The following is a 24278-nucleotide window of genomic DNA, read 5'->3' on the forward strand; positions in this document are numbered from 1 at the left end:
GCCAAATGTATAACAACCAATGGTTTTAAAAATTAAATTCTTTTAAGAAATAATTATGTTGTATATTATTTTGTTTGTTTTTTTCTATGAATTAAGTACATACGTCTCATCAAATCTCGGCAAGTGATTACCATTTTGGGACCAGTGAAAAGTAAGGTGGGACTAGTGAAGAATAAGGTGGGACTAGTGAATTTTCTGAAACCACTTGTCCTGGACTAGTGGTTAAAAAAAAAATTTGCTCAGCCCTGTATATATATATATATATATATATATATATATATATATATATATATATATATATATATATGGAAAACTCCGTGTTTCAAATGGTGCTAAGAACATTGCTCAAAAGCCAAACCAATGGATAAGACCAAGAAGCATAAAAGCAAAACACAATCTGACAGGGGAGTGACTTTGACTATTGAATTTAATGTATCTTTATTCTGTAATCTATTCCTTATTTTGATTTGCTTGCCTTCTGCAATGCTGAACTTCAACATTTTAAAGGGGGGGGGGGGTCAACTAATATTGTATTTATATGTAAATAAAAGACATTTTATTAATTTTATTTTCTCATACAAGTGTTAGTCAGTATAGATGAAGCTTCTTCTTAAGTCATTCATAATAATAATTATTTGTTATGAATGTAATCGGTGTTTTAATGATTATGAAAAATGAAAAGCACATATCATAACACTTTACAGCTACAAATCTGACTTTATGTAAAATTAACAGTCTCATTTCAACATCTCACTTATTATAAGATAAGTTTCATATTTTGTTCACTTAAAATATATTTTCACAGATAAATTAGCATTATAATACATTTTAAAGGTAAGCAGAAGGCTTGTGGTGGTTTTTTGGTAAATACCTGGACCCTACATTGGACTATCAGAACTTTTGAGCACTGATAACACTCACTAGTCAATCAAAATGAGGTTATCATCTGGTGCATCATGTCATTTTGATCAACCAATAAGAGCCCGCCCAGCTGTAACCCTGGAAAATGGGCTGGCATTCCTGAAAGGTGGATTAGTACATGCCAAATTTAATGTAAGCCTAGAGGGTAAAATCTCTGGACTAAACATTGGTGTTATATTTATTATGTTATGTGAAATATACCTTGAACTATGAGTACCAATCCTTAAATAGGTCGCAGGAGAAATGGGAGAAGTGTCCTCCCTTGGGATACATAAAATTTATCATTATCGTCAATTTGGAATACCATGCATCTGTAATTATGACTCAACCAAACGGAAGTAAAGTTGGTGTGTCCGTTACTGTATTTATTATATACAGGTTACAATCCACAATAAAATGTAAATACTACGTAACATCTAGCGTTGATTGCCCGTCGAAGAAGCAGTGTTCACTTTACCCTGCGTGTAAACATACACAGATAACTTATCCAACAATTAAGTATACCTGCATATCGAGTCGTGGTGGAGAGCCAGCAGAACCGTTTGACAACCTTGGATTTGCCATTTTCTTCTTAAATATAGATAGGCTGTTAAAATAAAAAAACTTAAGTCCTTAAGTCTCTCAAACCGAAAGCTGGTCAGGAGGCATCCATTTTGAAATCACCCGGATAAAATTCTCTGTACGCTTGCGCATATAGCGAAACGAAGACTAGTTTTGCATGTAGGTGTACGTACTCATCGCAGGACGTAATATTTTACAATATATCGTTGTCGATAGGCTGTTGGGACCTATCGTCATCAGAATCTAAGTGCACATTATTAGTACGCTAGCTCGTTGACTTGAACACGCATTTAAATCAAATAAAAATAATATACCAGCGATTCCGCTATAATAGAGTTGCGCATAGTGTCGTACCGGCAGGCTGCAAGGACTGAGAAAGTCATTACAAGACCAAATTTTACCGGTACAATTGCTGATCAGCCAATGTCATCAATCCAAGATTTATCATTAAATTAAGCAGGGAAGATGATTTTATAAACGATACTGTTGATAAATATAAGACTCAGAGGACATAAATCTACTTCCCAGTTAATCTTGCCACTTGAGTTACTAATAGTAGCCTGATTCACAGGGGCTCGTAAAAGTCGTATCGTTGCTTAAAATTGACCTGTCATGCATGTACTATATAAAAACTAGTTATTTTATAGTACATGTATGACAGGTCAATTTTAAGAAATGACACGATCCCCTGTGGCCTGGTTTTACAGTATATATTATATGAATTTCGACATACAATGCAAAACATTGGAAATGGACAGAATAAACATCCGTACACTTTTTATGTCATTTAGCATCCCGTACATTGAAAACTAAATGTGTTTAGAAGAGTTTAAAATGTTACAATTTTTATTTCGACATATTTTAAGGTTTTAAGCATAAATATAGTAGGTCTTAAGCAACCAACCACTGGAATTTATCCATATAAGTTTAATATTAATAAGTAACCACTTCCTATCATACAAAGCCACAATGACATTGTTGTTTCAGCAATAGGGAAATGACTTGTGCATAAGCCAAGTTATTCCTCAAATAATTAGTATCATGTTGGTCGCTGGCATTATTATAGTTTATTTTCATTCCAATGAACAAACATCAACCCAAACTATCAATGCTATATTTATTTTGATACTGAAGCTACAACTTATAATATCAATAAAGTGTGAGTAAAATATTACAGTTGTTGAAAACCTTTATACACCAAATATACTTTACACCCTGCTCAGAGAGTGCTTCATCTTTTAATATAAAAAGCATGCTAATTTTATTAAATTCTGTAGGATGCGGTGGGTCACGGGTTTGAACCTCAGCTGCCTCACTAGGCAATCAGCATTAAGAGGTTAGTGTTAGGACTAGTTGGCCATGTGTCGGGATAATGTGACTTTGTGGGACATGATGCTACATGTCTGTGGCATGATGTCCCATTGCTAGAGATCACTATAAACTGCCACACTAAAGATATCATAGCGATATGACTGAACATTTTTTAAAGTTTTGTTGAAAATCCAAATCACACACACACATGTATACATATACATCAGTGTTTATATAATTTTTAATATAAAAGTGTGTAAATATGTTCACATTTATATATGTGCAAGAAAGAAATTCAATGGAATTGTGAGAAATGTAAAGAGGTGATGAGTTTGACCTACTAAGAAGACTTTTTTAAATATATGGCCAATATGTTACTTTACTGCATCATCAGTAATACAAAAGGACCATTTAGTTATCTCCACTTTGTGATGGTGACTCTACAGATGTATCAGTATTTTGTTTATTGAGTTTAGTATAATTTAAATAAAGATATATTCTGTAGAAATAAGTTTATAAACATGTAAAACAAGTTTAAGGCAGGTCCAAACATTGTGTTGGGTTTCTTGAAAACTAGTTTGGGTAACACAAAGGGTACATGTATTCCTCAGATAACTTGTGACTTACTATTGCTTTCATTGTTACATATTATGTAGCATAGTCATGAGTTTTAGACTTGATTTTTATTCATGAAATTATGTGAGACATTTTTCTTCTTCTGAAAGCTGGGGAAAAAAAAAATATTTGGAATTGCACCCACCCACTCATTTCAAATGGTGAAATCATGCTGACTCTCCCTCTGATTCTGTATTGTTGCTGTAAATTACTGATCAACAGGGATATAGGACAACAATTGTTTGAAAAGAATAGGTCAGCTACTGACTGACTTTGATGTTGAGACAGTTAACTTTCAAGACTTTAAACACCTTTTACAGTTTGTCGGTACATGAATACCAACAGCCTCATTTTTTTCCAGTAGAGAGACAAATTTAACCGGTAAGTAATGGCATATACTTTTGTAAAAGAACTCTGATACACCACCTGGAGAAAATACCTTCACTACACATAATTTTGATTGCAATCTTCTCTCTGCAATAGCTTTAGGGCAGAATGGGACATTTTTGCCAAATTCAAAAGAGGAAAAAATAAGGTTGATGATGTTGTGAAGTAGAATGATTGTCATCATACACAGATGATGTTAAAAGGAAGAGTCACTGAGCCTCCAAATAGTCAGGTTCTTTTTGTAATAAAACTCACTAGAATGAAGTTATCAAAGCATGCTGTTTTCTGTAGGTGGCTCAGTAGACTCATAATGCAAGGGTTGTGAGGTCAATACCAACTGAGGCAGGTTAGCAGCCTCAATTTGTTCTTGTGAAGGGTACTTGGCTTCCTTATCCTGTGCATTTTGCATCAGAAATGTTGTTAAAACTATTCTTAGGGTGGCATTTTATCGCCTAATACAGATTGTCGCAGCTGTGGTGTTATTCTTTAAAATGGAGGTAATCCACTGTAAACAGTATGGTACATTGCTTGAAAGTTGACATATTCCTCCAATCAAAACTTCGCTCTGCCATTTCCATCAGGTCGATAAATAACCTCAGAAGCAGTTGGGGTGGGACTCATAAATTTGATGGGTTTGGTTATTTGACTCCAGCAGAGTGCACCACATATGTTGCATGAAATAGGGCCAGTAGTGTTCCAGTTGTAACTTTGTCTCCTTCCACCACCATATTGTGCCCTGTTGTAGTTCCAAATATACTTCTAAATGGCATCAAGGTTTCTTTTGCAACTTGACTGGAAAGCAAATAATGTTCTGATACCACTCAATGGGTTACTTCCCTTGTTTTGGGTAATACCACTGTCACATTCATGTAAATTTGGTAGTAAAATGCCACCTGACAGGGGTCTCAAATGGCCAAGTGGTCTAAGGCACTCACCTTTACAGATCACTCAAACATCTTGCTTCTTTCCATGAGTTTGAGTCTTGGCACAACCAAAATGGGTAAATGAAAAAGCTTGCCACTAGCTTCATGTGGGTTGGTGGTTCTTCCCATGGTTTTCCCTGGTTCTTCCTCCAGTAAAATATACCAGCTGTATGAAACATATTGTGAAAGTACAGCAAGCAGTCAAATATGTTTAAAAAAATGTGGAACAAGAAACCATTTCAGAAAGTTTTCAAAAGTAATGCAACAAAATACAAAAAATCAGAACCTAGAAGTAGTAGATACCAAGCAAACAGCAGTTCAAGAAATGTTTATTCAGTTGATACTGAGACAGAATTTTTCGTAGATACAGTAGATCTGGCCAACCCAAATAATCCCTGGTTCATTCCAATTAACTTCAATGGCACATTTACCCTGCTAAAATTAGATGCAAGAGCTGATGTCAGTATACATATACTTAGAATTTCAGACTATCTTGAACTGAAACACTGGCCAATGTTACAGTGAAGCAACATTAAACTGGAAGAATATTATGGAGGAGACATCCCAGTAGGAGGTCAATGTATAATAGAACTAGTACACAACCCAATCATCGTATGTGACAGTACTGTCAGACCTTCATGGATGTGATACTTGTGATACAATGAAATTAGTCAGACCTGTACTTACTATGGAGGAAAGGCAAGAAAGAAACCTGACACTGACATTTTTGAGGTATATGCAGATCTGTGAGATGGTCTTGGATGTTTACCAAACAAGATTTATAGCAAGTTAAGATGGGATGCAGAACCAGTAATTGTAGCATGAAGAGTCACATTCACACTTCAGAATGCCCTGAAAACAGAACTTGAGAAAATGGAAGCTCAAAATGTTATCAAAAAAGCAGAAGATTCAAATGAATGGGTTAACTTACATGTAAATGTACACAAGACAAAAGAAATTTAAGGAATTACTTACCACCACAGAATCTGAATAAAGTTGTCTGAAGAGAGCGTATCAAACGTCCAGTATGTGAAGAAATCATGTCATGCTTTGCAGGAGCAAAAGTGGTAATGAACTTAAATGTTTTTTTGACCAATTCAGCTTGATGAGGAAAGCTTAAATTGAAATTGTTTTAACACATATTTTGGCAGATATCATTGTTTATGACTAACATTTGGAATATGAAGTGCCCCCAAAATTTATCAAAAGAACAATTAATACATTATTTGATAAAAGGAAAGTAATTGATATGTCAATGGATGATATCATTATATGTGGAAAAGACCCAGTGGAGCATGAATTACACTTTAAGACAAGTGTTGGACAAAGTCAGAAGGGTCAAATTGAAGCTACAGAAAGAAAAGTGCATAGTCATTGTCCCAGAACTCGTATTATAAAGTGATGTTGTATCAAAATGAAACTAAATTAGTGAGATGAAGGAGCCACACAAGATGTGTTGAGGCAAACAAACAAAAAGGACTTAAAAAGATTTTTTGGAGCAGTCAACTACCTGGCAAGATTTTTGCCTGACCTATTGAGTCATACAGCAAAATTGAGAACTCTCAAAATCATGAAGAAGTTTTCAAAGACCTTGTGAATTTTGTATCAAGTGAACCATTAGTGCAGTTTATGACCATACAAAGTATATGAGAATTTCAGCAGATGTGAATCAAAAAGGACTTGGTGCTGTACCTTTGAAGAAAAATAGTGAGAAATGGCTTCAGTCGCTTATGCATCTAGAGTTGATATTGACAAAGAGTTGATATTGACAAAGAATTTGTTATGCCGCAATTGAAAGAGAAGCATTTGCCTTGACATTTGCATCATGCATATGAAAGATTTCATCAGTTTGTATATGGTCATACAGTTGAACATGAAACTTATCATAAACAGCTGCTTGCAGTATTTTCCAAGGGATTAAATGACTGCCAGGGATTCAGAAATTATGACTACAAGTTTAGAAGTATGATCTTTGTCGTTTTAGTATGCCTGGAAAAGGAATGGACCAGAAATAATTCAACCAATGACACAGATGAGAAAACTAATCAGAGTCAAGTAAATTCACATCATTAAATCCAGTGGTGAGAACCAAAAACTAATCAATCTATCACCGTTTTTGATAGATAAAGCACTTCAGGGTTTGACTGAAGAGCCAAGAAGTACAGAAAAGCAACAACTTGCATAGTGTAACTGCAAAGCCCACTCTGACAGTCTACTTCGCTCAGAGAGGTTTGTGAAGATACCCACTTAAGTGAAGATACCCACTGAGGCATTTCCACACAAATTTCTCAAGTTATCAAGAGATGTTGTTTGAATTAAATTGGCTGAAATATTCTTGAAAACTCTAGGTGGTATGTGTATCAATAATGTGTAATATTTTAGGCTGTGTATCATAAATTGTATTGATATGCGGCACATGTGTACTATTTCACCCCTAAACATTATGTTTTTACTTTTTGCTGTCACTTTAGAAAAAAATTATCTTTGAATTTATTTTAGATATTTTTAAAAAAATCAGCCACAGAGGATGTGATTCATGGCTCTACGGCAAGAGGTTCTGGCTTTGTATAGACATATCTTCCGTTTTTCAAGAAAATGGACATCCCTTTCTGGCAGAGCAGAAGATACCCATGAAGAACAGGAGTATATAAGAACGGAAGCCAAGACACTTTTCAAGAAAAACAAAAAGGTTCATGACAATTTTGAATAGCCTGTTGCTTCATGGTATTGTTTCTAATTAATTTTCTTTTATAACTTGAGACTTTATTTTTCCTTATGTGTTAATTGTGTAACAATTTGTCACAAATTATACCAGTTGATGGAGTAAAACATTCCCAAAAATTACACAAGTTGATTGTTTAGCAAATTCTAATACATTACATCATTATAGTTCAGATATTAGTGTGTGATGGTCATTGACATAGAAAAACTGGACTTACACTCAAGTCTCAGTTCCAATAAAGTCTAGCACAGAATAGTAATTTCAGGTTGTCTGACTGACCATATTTATTTCCTACTTATCAGAAATTGTTTTGACCATAGACAATATCCAGATTTTCTTATTGTTTTGTCTAGTACATTTTTACTTAGCATAGATAAGAGTTTTAGATTTTATGCTCATTAAGCTTTAAAAGTAATGACGTAGAAACTGAATAACAAACAATTGTATCAGACACTGTTCTTGAAAAATACTGAGGTCATTTCTCGGAGTAAGTGGGTAGTGCTACCTTTGTTCACTTACCTGCAGACAATAAATGAAGGGTAAATGAAAGAGAAACACTTTATTTTTGTAACATGCTATTTATTTCTTATTGTCTAAAATTTTAAGTCCAACATAAAATGACAAATTAGCTGTGTTTAGTCTAGACCTAACTTTGATCCTTATTTGTAAAATTGGCACCTATTGTGTGTACATTATTGAATTAAATATGTCACTTCCAAAGCATTCACAATAGACAATTTGTGAAATGTGGAAAGGCAATGCATGTTTCCATTTTTATGTTTTATTTTTAAAGAAAGACTCCTAACCTTCCAGTAGGTAGAATTATCCATTATGACCTTTATATTATATAGGGGATATGCTACATCCAGGGCTCTCAGGAACAGATATGTGTGAAATTCTATAAGAACACCTCTTTTGCTATGTAACACATCTTAGTAATGTACCTCATTTTCCCCCATGATGCTACCCTTTTTATATCTTGGATTCACCATGACTGATCTGTAGAATGGCCAATCACTAGACATAGGTAAAAAGGCTTGAAACCAGTGTAAATAACTGACACATAATCCTTCTCTGATGTAATGATTGAAAAAAAATAATGTTCTGTTGAATGTGTATGTAAGCACCTGTGATTTTTTGTCAAATAAACAAAATTCTTTGTTGTTTTAATGTGTGTCAATACATAAATAAATCCTGAAAGTAAACAAAGCTTTCATAGAATTTATTTTAATGCTGACTCCATTTCAACTATGGTGAAGGATGCTGAACTATAAACTTGTATATTTAATTTGTATTGTATAGTTGACCTTTGCCTGTCTTTGCCTGTAACTGAGTGCAGGATTTGAAGCCTTAAAAACAATTTATTAATTTCATGTCTTCGTTTAGAATATGGTTTTATCTTCAAAACAGATGAAATAATTTTCACAAGCACTTAATTAATCTGTCTGAAAGAAAACTAACCAGTATGATGCTTTGAAACATAGAAAGACATTCCAGTCAATGTGGATTTATGGACACTGTTCTGTTCTTGGTCTTGTTTAGCATTTCAGTCTTTTAGCTTACCTTCTGTCATTCTTATTCAATTATAGACAGCAAATTACACAGTACATGCATATTTCAAATGTGCATCAGACATGTTAAAAATCTTGCAATGGTATTTCAAAAACCCATATCAAATTTTCTTTATATCTACCTACCTGTGGTTTTTTTTATTTATGGCATTTTAGCATTTTATTAGACTGTAATGCCATGGAAAAGGGAGCTAAGTTCATTTACAAGGGGACATCTAGGACTCTGATGCAGGTTGGTCTGGAGAAATAGAGAAGAAAACTATTGATTTGGGGGTCAGAGGTTATAAACAAGGTTGTGACTTGAAGAAAAGTGGCCCCTTACAACTTGAGGGTTTTTTGTTTGCTGAAACAAGTTCCTTAACCAAACTGTGGATAGCTGGCACTTGTGATTGAAAGAAACCTAGATTTGGGGGTCTAAAGGTCCAAGGTCAAGGTAAATCTCATATGAACAAAATATTTTTTGCACAGTAAGTTTTGTTAAGAACCACATGTGGTCAGGGTCATTTTGAAACCTATTTGTCCCTTATCTCCAGAGTCAACCATGCCCTGCACATGACAATACGTAGGACAGTTAAATACAGTGCCAAAATATAATGTACCATTCACAGCACTAATTTTTTTACTTGACAAATGTTGCACAATAAAGCTGTTGGAATAAGCATGGCCAAACTCTAGATATTTGTTTTATTCATTATTTGGTGGTATTTGCAATGTCAGCAGTTTGACATGACATTATATGGATGTCATTCTTATTGTTGCAAAGAGGCAAAATATAAATCCTAAAATAGAAATAATAATGGTAAAAATATATTAAAATTGTTATTATTTTCAAGGAAATTGATGATTTTAAAATTGGCTACATCTATTAATTAATTAAATATATTTGTCATTATTTTTAAATATTTATAGTTTTACTTTTTTGTTCACTGACTTCTTTAATTGAGTCATTTATATATTTTACTTAATTCCATATGCAAACTGTTAATTCTTTCTGCCTTTAACAGTAATTATTATGAGAATAATAAATGACGAAGATATATAAATTACTAATTTTTTGAAATCCTAGTCTAATCACAGACATCTTAAATATCATCCAATATAAACTTTAAGCATTTCTAGAATAAAGACACTTTTATTCAGACATGGGTATTGTGGAATGTCTTCATGTAAAAAGAAGGATAAAAGAATATATAGCCCAGTTCGATAACATTATTTACCTCCCTTAAAGAGTAACTGCAGAGTTATCATTCTTGCAATGAGCATACATTAGTCACTTCCAGGGAGCATTGTAAATAGATTTAAGCAAAGGAATAAGCGATCCATCAAATTTAGACGTTAGCAGTGCTAAAGTTCTCAACTTGAGGCGATTTTTAAGAGACCTAGGTTTACCTGTGTCGGGTACTAAGAATGAACTAATTAAGCAAGTGAAATGTGTGCAAGAAATAGGAAAAACACCATTGCAAGTGTTGAGGAGTTGCTGTTAAAAGAAAAACTTTCAGATTTGTCGGAGCTCAAATCCATGTGGTCAGACAACATAACATCAATTCGATGTATTACAAACAATGACCTTTACAACTACCTTGTTCTAAAAAATAGCAGGACATTTGACAATAAGCCACTTGGTGCAGAGAGGCAGTTAAAAGCTAAAGTGTTTTATGCTGACAGACATTTACGTTCAGTGAAATTCCACAAAATTGACATTGTCTCACAATTATGGGAAAGCTCTTGTGATGCCATCAGTTCCAGCTCAGAAAGAGAATGAAAAGGACTATGTTGTGTGGGCCTGCCATTTCAAAATAACTGGCCAAGTTCATGCAGCTGGTTGTGATTGTGAGGCAGGGTAAGTAGTATTACATATGAAGTCATTTCTGGTAATATCTGTACAAATATTTCATTTATGTCTATTAATAGACATTTCTTTAACTTTATTTTGTCAATCTGTGGCATGCTTGTTCTAATTTACAATTTTAAAAGATGATGTACAACTAAATTTAAATGGTCATTGATTGATTTTATTGTAGAATACCATTTTAGAAACAACTTTTCTTGATAACCAGTCAAGTCACCAAATCATTTCCCTTTATTTCAATTTCATTTGTCACAGTTTATATGGTGTTCTGCATTCTGTGTATATATATATATATATATATATATATATATATATATATATATATATATATACACCCATGTAGGTGTAATGTTTTATAAATAAAACAAAATTTATTACAGATAGAAACATGTCTGAGAGAAGGTTTTAATGGAACAATTACTGTGCTATAAACATGGAGGACATAACTATCTTAGTTCGTTGTAATTCAGAGGATTGCAAAATCTGTATGTCATGCAAATTTTGCTCTGTTTCTTTTATTCATTATCTGTTATTCTTTTTTTCAGTAATGGAGAATTCTGTAACCATGTAGCAGCCTTATTCTACGGACTAGTTGACATGACAGAAGAGGAAAGATTTACTTGATGCTTCAACCTCAGAAGAGTGTCTCTGAAAAAAGCCACAAACCAGAAAGCTAAGTCCACAACAAGCAAAAGACCTGATATTCAAGAGACAAAAATTCTGTGGGTCCATCAAAGGAAAAAGCTATTTGCATTTCAAAGTTACCTTGAAAAACTTTCTGTAAGTGCAGATGTCTTCTAAGTTATTGAGTTGAGAACGAAAAAACAGTGCACAGAATGGAATGTTGCTAGAAGTAGTCGATTAACTTCATCAAATTTTGGGATGATTGTAAAAAGCTACCCAACACTCCACCCAACTCCATCTTAAAGACAGTCATGGGATACCAAAGTTTCACATGTGATAGTGTGAATGGGGCAACAGTCATGAAGCAGCTGCTCATAGGTTTTATGTGAGAGACTCACTCTCAAAGCACCAAGGGAGATATGTAAAAGAGGCTGGATTTATAATCAATCCCAAATTTCCACACCTGGGTTCATGTCCAGATGGACTAGTTCATCGTTCTCATTGTGAAGATTCAAATGGAATTTTAGAAATTAAGTGCCCTTATAAATATATGACAATGTCACTAATATTGGCAGCAAAATGCAGGGACTTCTTTTGTACTGAGCATGACTAACAGTTACTATTAAAAAGAAGTCATTCATATTATTATCAGGTGCAGGTACAACTTGCAATTTCATAATACAAATGGTGTGACTTTTATGTGTGGACCTTAATAGTAGGACATTCAGTAAAACTTATTTTTTTACATTGAATTTTGGGAAAGTATGATCACCAAGTTGAATGAGTTTTTCCTCCATGCAGTTGTCCCTGAAATTTTTACTACACGTATTAAACGTGGGAAAGACTTAAAACCATTAGGTGATCCATAATTCATTATTGTCAAAACAATCAATGTCTGTGTTAGTTGATACGTTTAAAAGAAAAGAAAAAAAGAATTGAAATAGTATTTTCAGATTTTGTATGCTGTTCAATTTATGTTCCCTTAAACTGTGATTTCTAGTATAAATTTATGTGTGCATTTTATTAAAAACCATTAATAACAAGGACCTATTGTGAGTTGTGGTTATAATCAAGTTGCATGAACAGTACAACTTCAGTACATCTTTTTTGTGAGTAAATTTAAAGTGGGATATTCATAATACTACATTTTACGTACAAATTAAATCAAAGTTATGTGCATATCTTTTCTAATTTTTCTTGAATATTTCCACAATAACCTGACATATCAGTATTGATACTTTTAATGTAAGCATCCATTTATATAAAATTTATGCAATCTGAACATTTAAGTCTTGATTTGGAGTTTTGTACTCAGGAGATTGATAATTATTACCCATAGTTGCGGCTGAGAAAGTATGCAACTCGTATTGCTCCCCCCCCCTTTAAATAGGGATGTATGCCATGTGTTCCTTTGTGTCTGTCTATACACAACTGAAGGACCCTAACATCTGCAAGTCATTCCAAGCCACAGTTGGAGGAAAATTTGCTCCACTCCTTGTGATGGATGGTGATGTCAAAGGGATGACAGACACCTTCAACACAGTCATGACAGCAGCTGCCAAGGACATCATTGGCCTCCATTGTCCAAAGAAAAAACCCTGGGTTACAGAAGAGATTCTGAAGTTGTGTGATGCCCGAAGAGAACTCAAAAACACCAGACACACAACAGGAGCAATGGAGTACTGAGAAATATACAAGAATATCAGGAAAAACTTGAAGAAAGCAAAAGAAGATTGGATTGGATTGGACAAAAGTGCACAGGAATATAGAGCAGTCTGATAAAGAATAACAGCAAAATGGCATTCCAGATTGTGAAAGACCTCACCAGACAGAAACAACCAAGAGTCAGTACCATTCAAGACAAAAATGGAAAATGCCTCACAGAAGCGAGTGACATTGCGGAAAGATGGACTGAGTATTGCAAAGAACTCTACAACCATCAGTCCACAGGAGACCCAGAGGTGCTTGAAGTTCCAAACTCCTCAAATGATGATGACTTCCCCATTCTCAAAGAAGAAGTGGAGTCAGCAATAAGAGCACTGAAGAATGGGAAGGCAGCTGGAGTAGACAACATCCCAGCTGAACTTATCAAGAATGGGGGGAAATCAGTGAAAGAGCTACTAACAAAAATCTGCAACAAGATCTGGCAGACAGGTGAATGGCCAACACAATGGACCCAGTCACTGATTATAACACTCCCCCAAAAAAGGCAATCTCCAGCTGTGCCAAAATTACAGAACTATCAGTTTGATCAGCCATGCTAGTAAGGTAATGCTGAAGATTATCTTGAACAGACTGAAACCACAAGCAGAAGAAATAATCGCTGAAGAACAGGCCGGGTTCCGGAGTGGAAGAAGCACAACAGAACAAATATTCAATCTCAGGGTTCTGTGTGAAAAGTGCTCGCAACACCAACAAGACATCTATCATGTGTTCGTAGATTTCAAAAAGGCCTTTGACAGAGTGTGGCATGAGGCATTGTGGGCCACAATGAAGTTTAACATGGGTCAAAGGTTATCCAATACCATCAAGCAGCTGTATGCCAAGGCTACCAGTGCAGTAATTGCCCAAGGTTCTGTGGGGGACTGGTTTCAGACAACAGTGGGAGTGCGTCAAGGCTGTCTCCTGTCACCCATGCTTTTCAGCATCTACTTAGAGCGCATCATGAGCAAAGTCCTGGAAAACCACTGTGGGACAGTCAGCATTGGAGGGCGTAACATCACCAACCTCCGCTTTGCAGATGACATTGATGGGCTGGCAGGCAGTGAAGACGAGCTTGCCCCCTTAGTGAAGAACCTGGATGAAACATCTTCCAGATTTGACATGGAGATAAGCACTGAGAAGACAAAGCTGATGACAAATAGTGGCAAACAAATCTCAGCCAAGATTAAAGTCAGAGGACATGAACTGGAAACAGTGAGCCAGTTCAAATATCTTGGTTCAGTAATCACCAAAGAGGGATCAAGAGCAGAAATTTTGTCAAGAGCAGCATAGCATAAACAATGGCAGCTATGTCAAAGCTAAGACCCATCTGGAGAGACAAGAATATCCATCTGAAAACTAAAATCAGACTGTTGCGAGCTCTAGTCATCTCAGTCTTTTTGTACACATGTGAGGCCTGGACCCTGACAGCAGAATTACAACAAAGAATCCAGTCACTTGAAACGAGATGCTACAGAACCATCCTTGGCATCTCTTACATGGACCACATCACAAATGAAGAAGTGCTTAACACCATCAGGCACAGAGTAGGCCAATATGAGGACCTCCTCACCACTGTCAAAACAAGAAAGCTGAAATGGTATGGCCATGTCACTAGAACCAACAGTCTATCCACAACAGTCCTGCAGGGCAGCATCCAGGGTGGCAGAAGGAGAGGTAGACAGAAAAAAAAGTGGACTGGCAACATCACAGAATGGACCAGGAAAAGTTTTGCGGAGGCACATGCATTGGCACATGATCGAGACAAGTGGAGGGAACTGGTCAGATGTTCAGCAGCATAGTGCCTCGATGACCACACTAGGTCATGAGACTGATGATGATGATGATACACAGAGCACATACAAGAAATGGCAATCCATTCAAAAAGTACCAGTACTTATCCTAGTAAAACACTTGCCACACCATCATGATATTAACAAATAAATTTGTAACAATTTATATCCTTTTATTCATATAAACAACAGTAAAGTATTACAAATACTTAATTAAGTACTTAAATGGATACAGTTAAATTACATGTAAACTATTTGTTGTCATCTTTGGTATTTTTTTCATTTAAACAGGTAATATAATCATCCAGTATCAGTGGTGGTTGTAGATCGGGCAACTCAGCATATAACTTCCACATCTTACTTATTTGTCCAGACATTGTTATTGGTATAGTACCCTGCAAAATTCTGAAATTTTTACTTGTTCAATTGCCATTTCACCATAAATTCTAAGGTTAGCTATTAGTTGAGTCTCCTCCACTTCCCAATGTGTAAATCGTTTGTGTTTAAAAGGTGGTATTATAAACTGGAGTCCTCTTGGTGTTGTCATATCGGCAATTACAAATCCTTTGTCTGCCATAATGGCATCTCCACATTCCCAAAGGTCTAGAACTCCACATGATTGTGCAATTAGCTTGTCATTGATGCTTCCAGCCCAAAGTTCAGATACAAAAGTTATTATTCTAGATGGTCTTATTCCAAGTAATGTTTTGTATGTCATGTGAGATTTTTTAGTGTGACTACATTAGTTGGCACTCTACAGTTTAGTATTTTGCATAGGGTTAGAATTATAAAGAAAAAGAATTTCACTGGCTTTCCTCACTGGTCATACTGGCTATTTAAAAAGACCATGTATATCTTAGGTATAGTTTAAAGAACCTTTAATTCCCTTTATTTTGGTGTATGATTGATGGGTGTAATATGGGTTATAGTGTATACAGCTTGGCCTTACTTCAGATGTGCACGTTTCAAAAAAGTGCTAGCTCCACTTGGTCATTTTCACATCCTGAACTTCCGAAGTAAATTGTATAAAAAAGAACCAATATCTTTTTTTCACATTTTGTATATTTGGTAATTCATTTATTGCACTTTCAGAAGCTATTGTCTAGTCTGGCAAACTTCATTTTCCTTATTTTAATAGCTGCTACGCTTAGTGTACTTTAGACTAATTCAGGATGATTTCTTTTAGCACAAGGGAGCAGTCACTTTAGTTTGCAGTGTGCTTAGATCATGTACAATTTCCAAAATTACAATATCCACAGAAATATCATCCACATTACATTAATGTAGCATAGAGGTATGCCAACATTCTCTCCATTATGCATGTTTTAAATGCAAACAACTTCACTTTACATATGTCACTCTCTCAAAAGTACATTATAACTTATGATGGTACATTTCATTTAATGATTTGTTGATCAAAGACTGAGGATTTTCTGTATAAAGTTCAATGCAGTCAATGATTACACAGGTTTGGGAATATGTTGTTCTAAATTTATTAGGCATTGTTCTTTCAACCACTGACTTGGTTGGCCAGATCAATAGAACTGACAACTTTACATTTAGGTAATCTATCCATTTATTTATGATAACTGAGCATATTGACTTAGAAATGTGAAATCTGGCAGTGATATCTCCAACAATAAGTCCCAGACGTAACCGCATCAAGACTATACAGAATTCATCAATGACTTGAAATTGTCATGGACATCCTTTTTTCGGTTCAGAACCTGTTCTTGCAGTTTGAGATTCTGCATCATCCATTTCATCAAACAGTGCATGCAATTACCAGCATTAGGCAGTCCATTATAAAACATTACAGCCGAATCTTTGTTATTAGTGTCCTCAAAAGCAATATCTGGCAGTTTATGTTGAATTCCAACATCAAAATTCTTGACCATATTTGAGTGCTGATCAGTAAGGTCAGTCTTTAGTTAATGTTGACACAGTTTTCACTCTTGTGTGTGCTGCTGTATCTCTTTTATTAACTTCCCTGTTGTCCAAATGTGGAGTAATATAAAATATGTAGCTACATTAAAATGAATTTATTCCTACAAAAAGACATTTCAAGATTTTTAATAAGTAGCTTTGTCCTTAGCGTTTTGACTTGAGTACATTTCATTTTAGGCACGTTTTGATATTTTATTGAGAATCAACCTTGTTTTGGACATCAGTATATAAGCATAACCACATATCGAAAAAACAGAAAATTTATCAAACTTACAGACAATGTTCCAAATAAGTTTTACTTTGAGTGAATCTGGAAGGTTGAAGGGACATTGTGTTGAGAAGTCATCTGTCCATTCACGAAATGTGTTGAACAAAGGCGGGTATTGACATTGAAATGGAAGTATTTCTTTACTCTTTTTATACCTTTTATCCATGTTTTCCGTAGTGTTACATCTGAAGGAAATTTGTGTAGAACAATGGATTGCCCATCCACTATTTTTCCATGGAAATTTCAACAGAGAAGTAATGCCTCTTTTTCTCGCTTGATCTTGGTACGCTAGCTATTGTTGGAAATTGCTTCCCAGAAATGTCAGTTTATAGTTTCTTATCGTTGGCAATGGAGAGGTCATCAAGGGATGTAATTTCAAGATGCACTTACCAAAATGGGCTATACACTGCATTTGCAAGATTGAAATAATTTTGTCACAGAATGTTTCTTTTCCAGTTTATTTTGACCATAGCCAATGCAGTGATGGATATCTTCCATGCTGTATATAATATATTTTTACCTGCACAATAGTCCACATCATCCCACAGCACTGTATGATATATATTAGTTTGCTCTGTCCACCAAATATTGTGTGCGATCTGCATTGCACTCACCTTTTTTCCACATTACAACAGTCAGAGTAGTATGGCACAGCATCAAAAATTGGCTATTTAATGCTAAGGTAAATGGAATTAAATGGCTTGTCCAAAGACACACTACAGTAGCTGACCCTGATTGTGAGTCCTTCACACTGACCACTGTGCTACCGTGACTTCTGCATCCATTAGTCACACCTTATGTCATGAAGGTTTGATGTTTTGCAACACAACAATACAAATAGATCATTTAGTGCTGAGGAGTAAAGTACCTTGCCCAAGAACACCATGGTAGCTGATCCAGGCTGGTCCAATGGTAGGATTCAAACCAGCATCCTTTTGGTCACAAGTCTTAAGCATGCTAACCATTAACCCACTGCAGTTCCTTTGGCTTGTCAGGACAGAAGAAGGCATGATTAAATAATTCTAAACTAGACAGGTAATTATGATGGGTAATTATTTTCTGAGATTGAAAATTTGGTACAATTTAGAATAGGTTGGAACCTGAGTATAATAGAAGATATCACTGCACATCTAATATAATTGTTACTTTCAAGCAGACAGATTTTTCACTGTATTTCAAAAATCACATTTCCTCCATTTTGAGTGTCATTTGTAATGCACTCTTCCCATTTGATGGAGCAAAAATAAGATATCCCACAAATGTTTACTCAATTACACAATATAACATATATCATGTTTGCGAAATTATGAACATTTTACAATATTAAAAGTGGCTTTAATGTTTAAAACAGGTATGAATGTTGGACAAAAAATATACAGTAATCAGGGCTGGTGCCAGACCCGGCCAGACTATCTGGCGTCCTAGGCAAGGTTAGATTCTGGCGCCCCCACCCCTCAAAATTTATAAACAATAAAAAAAATTAAAAAGTGCGCCCCCTGAAATCAGCGCCCTAGGTGGCTGCCTAGTTTGCCTATATGGTAGCACCGGCCCTGACAGTAATTCTAACTTAAAAGAATTTTTAAAACTAAATTTATATGTTCATTATAATGACTTAAAAAACATATTGACAGTATTCAGTATCTGCGCACGCGCTAGCTGTCAGGCTTTGACAATACAAGGTAGCTCAGTTGGAAGGGTAACACCCTCATAATCCAGTTGTCACAGTTCAGCATCCAGCCAGGCCAGCTAGGGTTGGCTGCCTCAGTGTGTCCTTGGGAAAGAAGGCATAAATGATGCACACTATACTCAAATTCAATTTTACACACTTTCATCTTAACACCATTTTTAATTAAGAAATTGCATTTAATTTGCACCACTGTGTTCATTTTTATGCCATTGCTGGTGCCATGTGCTGTGACTTGCACACACTTCACATGTTTATATGTATTAATTTGTTTGAAAATTATGGATAAATAATCATTACTTGAAAATTTAGAGGTATAATTTGCCCAAGTATTTCCTTAATGTACAAGCATCCTATAGGAAAATTACTTTTGATTTATGTGATAACCCCAAGAATGCCGCCTTGATGTAAATCAAGCATCACCTGTACTTAGTTCTCGTATCCTCTGCATGATACTGCCAGTATCATGTTAAAAGTGCTATTAAAACTAAGCAACTTATCCATGCAAATGATTCTCCATTATATTTTTGACCACTCTCTTCTACTCTACATATGATGGACTATGTTACTGTTTGTACATCATACATGAAATATGTGTCTTTGATTCAGCTAATTGATGTGTTGATATACTTCAGATTACAGATGAAAGTAGGATACGCCAGCATATCAGAGAAGCGGAAGCAAGGATTGAGATAGGTAAAAGCTATTATCTGTCCTTGCAAATTTGGAATGTATTTCTATTTACTAGTTAGTATTAAAGGAACATGAAAAAATTGTGCAGAAATTTAACTAATGTCTGTCTTACCTGTATAGCAAGGAGAGACAGATATTACTTCTACATTGATGGCAGTGGTGTAAACCTAAAAGTTTTGTGTTGAAAGTTGTGCAAGTCAGGTACAGGGGATACTTAAAAATACAGATGCAGGTGAGATAACTGGGCCTAAAGAAACAGTTCGGCCTAGCTTACAAAATTGTTTGCTATTTCAACTCAGTAGGTTGACTTTTTTGTTTACCCTTAATTCTTTATGTCATGTATATATTCAAAAATTGTCTGTACAACATCAGTTCACCTGCTTTGGATATTCCGTGTGTTTATAGATGAATTGCCAGTGCTTTCTTATATTTAAATAAACATATTGTTTAGTATCCAGTTATTTTCCTTTTCTCTCTTCTTGGCAGCATAAATGTCTTTTCTGATACTTAATTATCCAATGTTCTATGCAGCCTTTGCCACACCAAAAGAAAACAGTGGTGACAGCCTGGTGCAAGAGAAACTGGATATAAACTTAAGTTTTGTAGGTCTTAAATGGTGATTAAATTTGGACAATGAAGGGATAAAAAGGAAATATCAGCTTCAAAGCCAAACCCCATTTAACATTTAGAAAACTTTAAATCCTGATTCTTTTTGTAGCATTTATATTTGTTGATACTCTGATAGACAAATTCTTACTGTAAAAAACCCCTCCAAGCAAAGAACTAGACAAAAAGTCACTAAAAATTCAGGGATGGCTAGTTCTCTTTTACAGTCTTTCACAAATCTGCACTTGTGACTGAAATTTAAAAGAAAAAAGCATTTCAATTTTAGAGGCACATAGTTAATTCAGTGAAATATTAATTCTTACATATATTACATAATATAATAATGAATACTGTAAATAATACTTGGATTTTAGTGTCATTGAAAGGATCCGACTAATTAAGCTTCCTGATATAGAATAGTACACTGACAAAATATATACCTCATGTATTCTAACATTAAAACTATCAATTGTCTCTACTAAAACTTTCAATTTCTGATAGTAGAATGTATGTACCAATAAATAGAAATAACTCTGTGCCGGCAGTATATCAGCTGTTTGATTTAGTATTGTTGAAATGAGTTCATGAGCTTCGTAAACATGTGCTTTAATCTAGTACCGGCAGTTTTGAAACAAATATGTATGATTCTTCCACGAGTAGTAAATGATTGGAAATTTATGGGAATAAATGTGACTATTGAAAGCTGCTATGATTAGAGCTTTTTTTTATTTCCATTGGTGTGCATACATTTGTTTTAAGAAATCAGTGTGTGTGTGTACTATGTCATGCCTAGAATCTTCAGTTCTTTTTATAAAATACATGCATGACACTAGTTTATTCAAAGTAGTTGGTGTGAATTATTTCAGTACCAGTGAAGTTTGCATGATATGTTAATTTCTTTTGTGCCAGAAATACCGAGATGTTCATTGATCTCTTTAAGCAGTTTATGTACATCAACATGTATTTTGTGTGAAACTTGCATATTCAAGTTTTCATTGTTTCCATTATAAACACCTCACCATAATAGCTTTCCCTTATGCAAGACATGATCACACTTTTATTTTGAATATGCCATTTGACAAATCGTTGAAATGCTTTATTCAATGATAGAGCAATTTCAAGTGCTCAAACAGTGCTTTGGTCAAGGCATCAAATTGCTTTATATTGTAATTAAGTGCATAATGAACTGCAGGAAACAATAAACGAAGCAGTCAGGTTGGTAATGAATGAGGCAAAACTTAAGACTTTATAAAATATATGTAGATATAGATTTTATGTCTGCATGTTCTTATACATTGTTTGTCAACAGCAAGGAAAATTTTTTCTTTTTACCTTGCTTGCTAAAATCAAATAGCAAAGTAAGATTTTAAGAAAGAAGCGAATATTCTGATCACAGGTTGGATGCAAAGGTATACATGCAGAACACACACGATTTAAACTAATTGACGGACAGAAATGACGTAGTGAAATAATGATGTGCTGTAGTCAATTATGAGATAGGTACAGGAGAAGATTTTGAGATGGCAAAGTATTCCTGAGTGACCAAACTTATTTTCTTAACTTTGATGAATACTATCATTCTTTACAAAGTTTTATTATGTATAGAGGTTTAAACTTAGGCATCAGGATCATATTAAAACTCGATGAGCATTCAAATTTACCAAAATATAAATTTATTTAAATAAAATCAAATAAAGTGAAAGAATTAGAAATAACAGAATGTGTGAATTCCTAGAATGTAATCCTAATACACAAATAACTCGATAACTTGCTCCCTGATAGCTCATGAACCCGCTTAGAATTCGGTGCCAAGCAGGGATCCCATTTTTTAAACTAGAAGATATCCCAAAATTTATCCCCATTTGTTGAACTATCAGAAAATTGCGATCAAAATTGGTAACTAAAACGCTAATATATCGCTCATTTAATGGTAGAAAACAGTAGATAGGACCTAGAAATTTTAATCAACATTGTGAAATTATCAACTTTTAATACGAAGTCATATATTATGTTACATATTCTTTCCAAACAACATTCTTAATGCACCATAATTAAAGATATTCAAGGAAATGTCAATCAATGAAAATGTCACTTAAGCCTAGTGTAGGCAGAATATTAATAGTTAAATACCAATTAAATAATTTTTATTAAGTGAAATTTGTGTTTTATTTCTATCTTTCAGTTTCTCTTAGGTATAAATGCAATACGTGTATTTAAACATAAAATGTGTCCATCTACCGTAACACCTATGAGAACCTAATTAAGTGCCAACCATGTTTTGATAACTGACTTGCGCAAGTATTTGTCATATTGTTGCACTGAATTAAAAGTTGGCCTTCTTTGTACTATCACATTAATTATGTCTTCTGAATCAAATACAGGAGGTGAAATTAAGAAAAAGTTAAAAATCATGCATATAGTACATTTGACAAGAATAGACTACATGGTGTTCATGGTCATTATAAAGTGTCCATTTGTGTTTCGAATAAACAATCTCAGATTCACAAAAATCTTGAACAGTTAAATCTTATTATTTCATGATAGTCATAAACAAAAACAGTCCTGTTCTGACCTTCAAATCTCGAACCAATTAAATGATATTGCATGGGTGAAAGCTTTTTACTGGGCAATTGTACCATGAATCATGCACTTTGTTTATGAGACCCCATTCATACTCATATGAGCTTTTTACTGGGCAATTGTAAATGATATTGCATGGGTGAAAGTTTTTACTGGGCAATTGTACCATGAATCATGCATTTTGTTTATGAGACCCCATTCATACTCATATGCCATTTAGTTGCTTAGTTGTTGATTTCACATTAGATCAGCCTTGTCATGAATGGAACTCTTATGACAAAGTATACATGTACATTTAGCATAGTACTAACCACTGAAAAAATTTGAAATACAACTTCTTAAGCTCAAATGACTCAAATAAAAATTATATTATAAACTGAAAATATGATACATAATTCCGTAACAGTATCTTTTGGTTTACATTTATTGATACTTCTCTGTATGTATCTTTTTTAGCTCAACATTATCGGATTCCCTATCCTAGGCCTGTAAGTAAAACATCTTTTGTTTCAGTTGTAAGGATCAACCATTGCAATTTCAGAGTGGTGGGGGAATTAGCAGTTAGGTGTGGTCAAGCTCTTTATAGCATGGCATGGCAGTATACAAAAGTAAACATTGATGTTAGTGAACGTATAATTAGCACAAAGATCATAATGTTAGTTTTATGTCGTATTCATGAGAAAACAGTTTTTGAAAACTGTGTTCAGGTGAGGCCATTCATTTCAGATAGCAAAGCACTAAAGAATATGCTGACATAAATATGAAATGTAAACCAAATGAGAAACCTATTTACATTTTATGCTGCTTATGTATAGCAAATTCTCTATCTGTACCTACATTACAACAAAACTATATTTTTGTATTAATAATTATATTATACTGTTTTGTTGTACAGGACCTACATGAGCTACATTTTAATTTTCATTTAAATTTAGACATAATTAAAGTTATATTGGACAAGTTTGCTGTAAAAATTAAAATTACATGGCTGCTTAGTGAAATTAGTACAGCTGAGACATACAGTAAGTACATCAGTAGCTTCAATTTTTCCCCATGATATCCACTGTGCTTGACGATAAGTCTGTTATCTAATTTTAGAAAATTTGGGCTGGCTAATGTTCAGTTAAGAAGCACTTTCTAATTATATACCATTGTCATACATATAGGAAAATATGCAAGGCTGGTACTTTGGGATTGTCATGGGAGAAATACTGTAAAACGATATTGTTTTCATCTGTCATTTGAAACAAGGTTAATGCAGTATTGAAAATGAAGGTAGAGGGATCTGCACTGTTGTTTTAAAAAAGGCCCTGATTCTAAAATGATAACTGAATTTTAAAACCTAATTTCATTATCTTAACTAGCAACATCTTCACTGCCAAGGTTCTGATGTGATAACCTTGTCTACACCTTAGTGTATCAATACTTCTGTGCTTCAGGTCTGAATTTCATTGGATGCAGCAGCAAGCCACCACATCCAACCAAAATTAAGTTGTTCAAATGTGAACACTGTTCCAACATG

The 24278-nt window shown here is 34.5% G+C and overlaps 1 protein-coding gene across 1 annotated transcript in view; it reads right to left on the bottom strand.

Annotated features, from left to right (window-relative positions):
- The window catches only part of LOC149803819 (TGF-beta-activated kinase 1 and MAP3K7-binding protein 1-like), a 33023-nt gene extending 31459 nt beyond the window's left edge, over positions 1-1564 (bottom strand). Inside the window, exon 1 of the mRNA XM_089953629.1 lies at positions 1426-1564. Coding sequence (XP_089809755.1) covers positions 1426-1485 — 60 coding nt within the window. The 5' untranslated portion in view covers positions 1486-1564. The remainder of the gene's footprint in view (positions 1-1425) is intronic.
- Positions 1565-24278: the final 22714 nt, after the last annotated feature.

Source organism: Sinohyriopsis cumingii, chromosome 3 (assembly GCF_028554795.1).
Source record: "Sinohyriopsis cumingii isolate HCF-2022 chromosome 3, ASM2855479v2, whole genome shotgun sequence".
Taxonomy (NCBI): Eukaryota; Metazoa; Mollusca; class Bivalvia; order Unionida; family Unionidae; genus Sinohyriopsis; species Sinohyriopsis cumingii.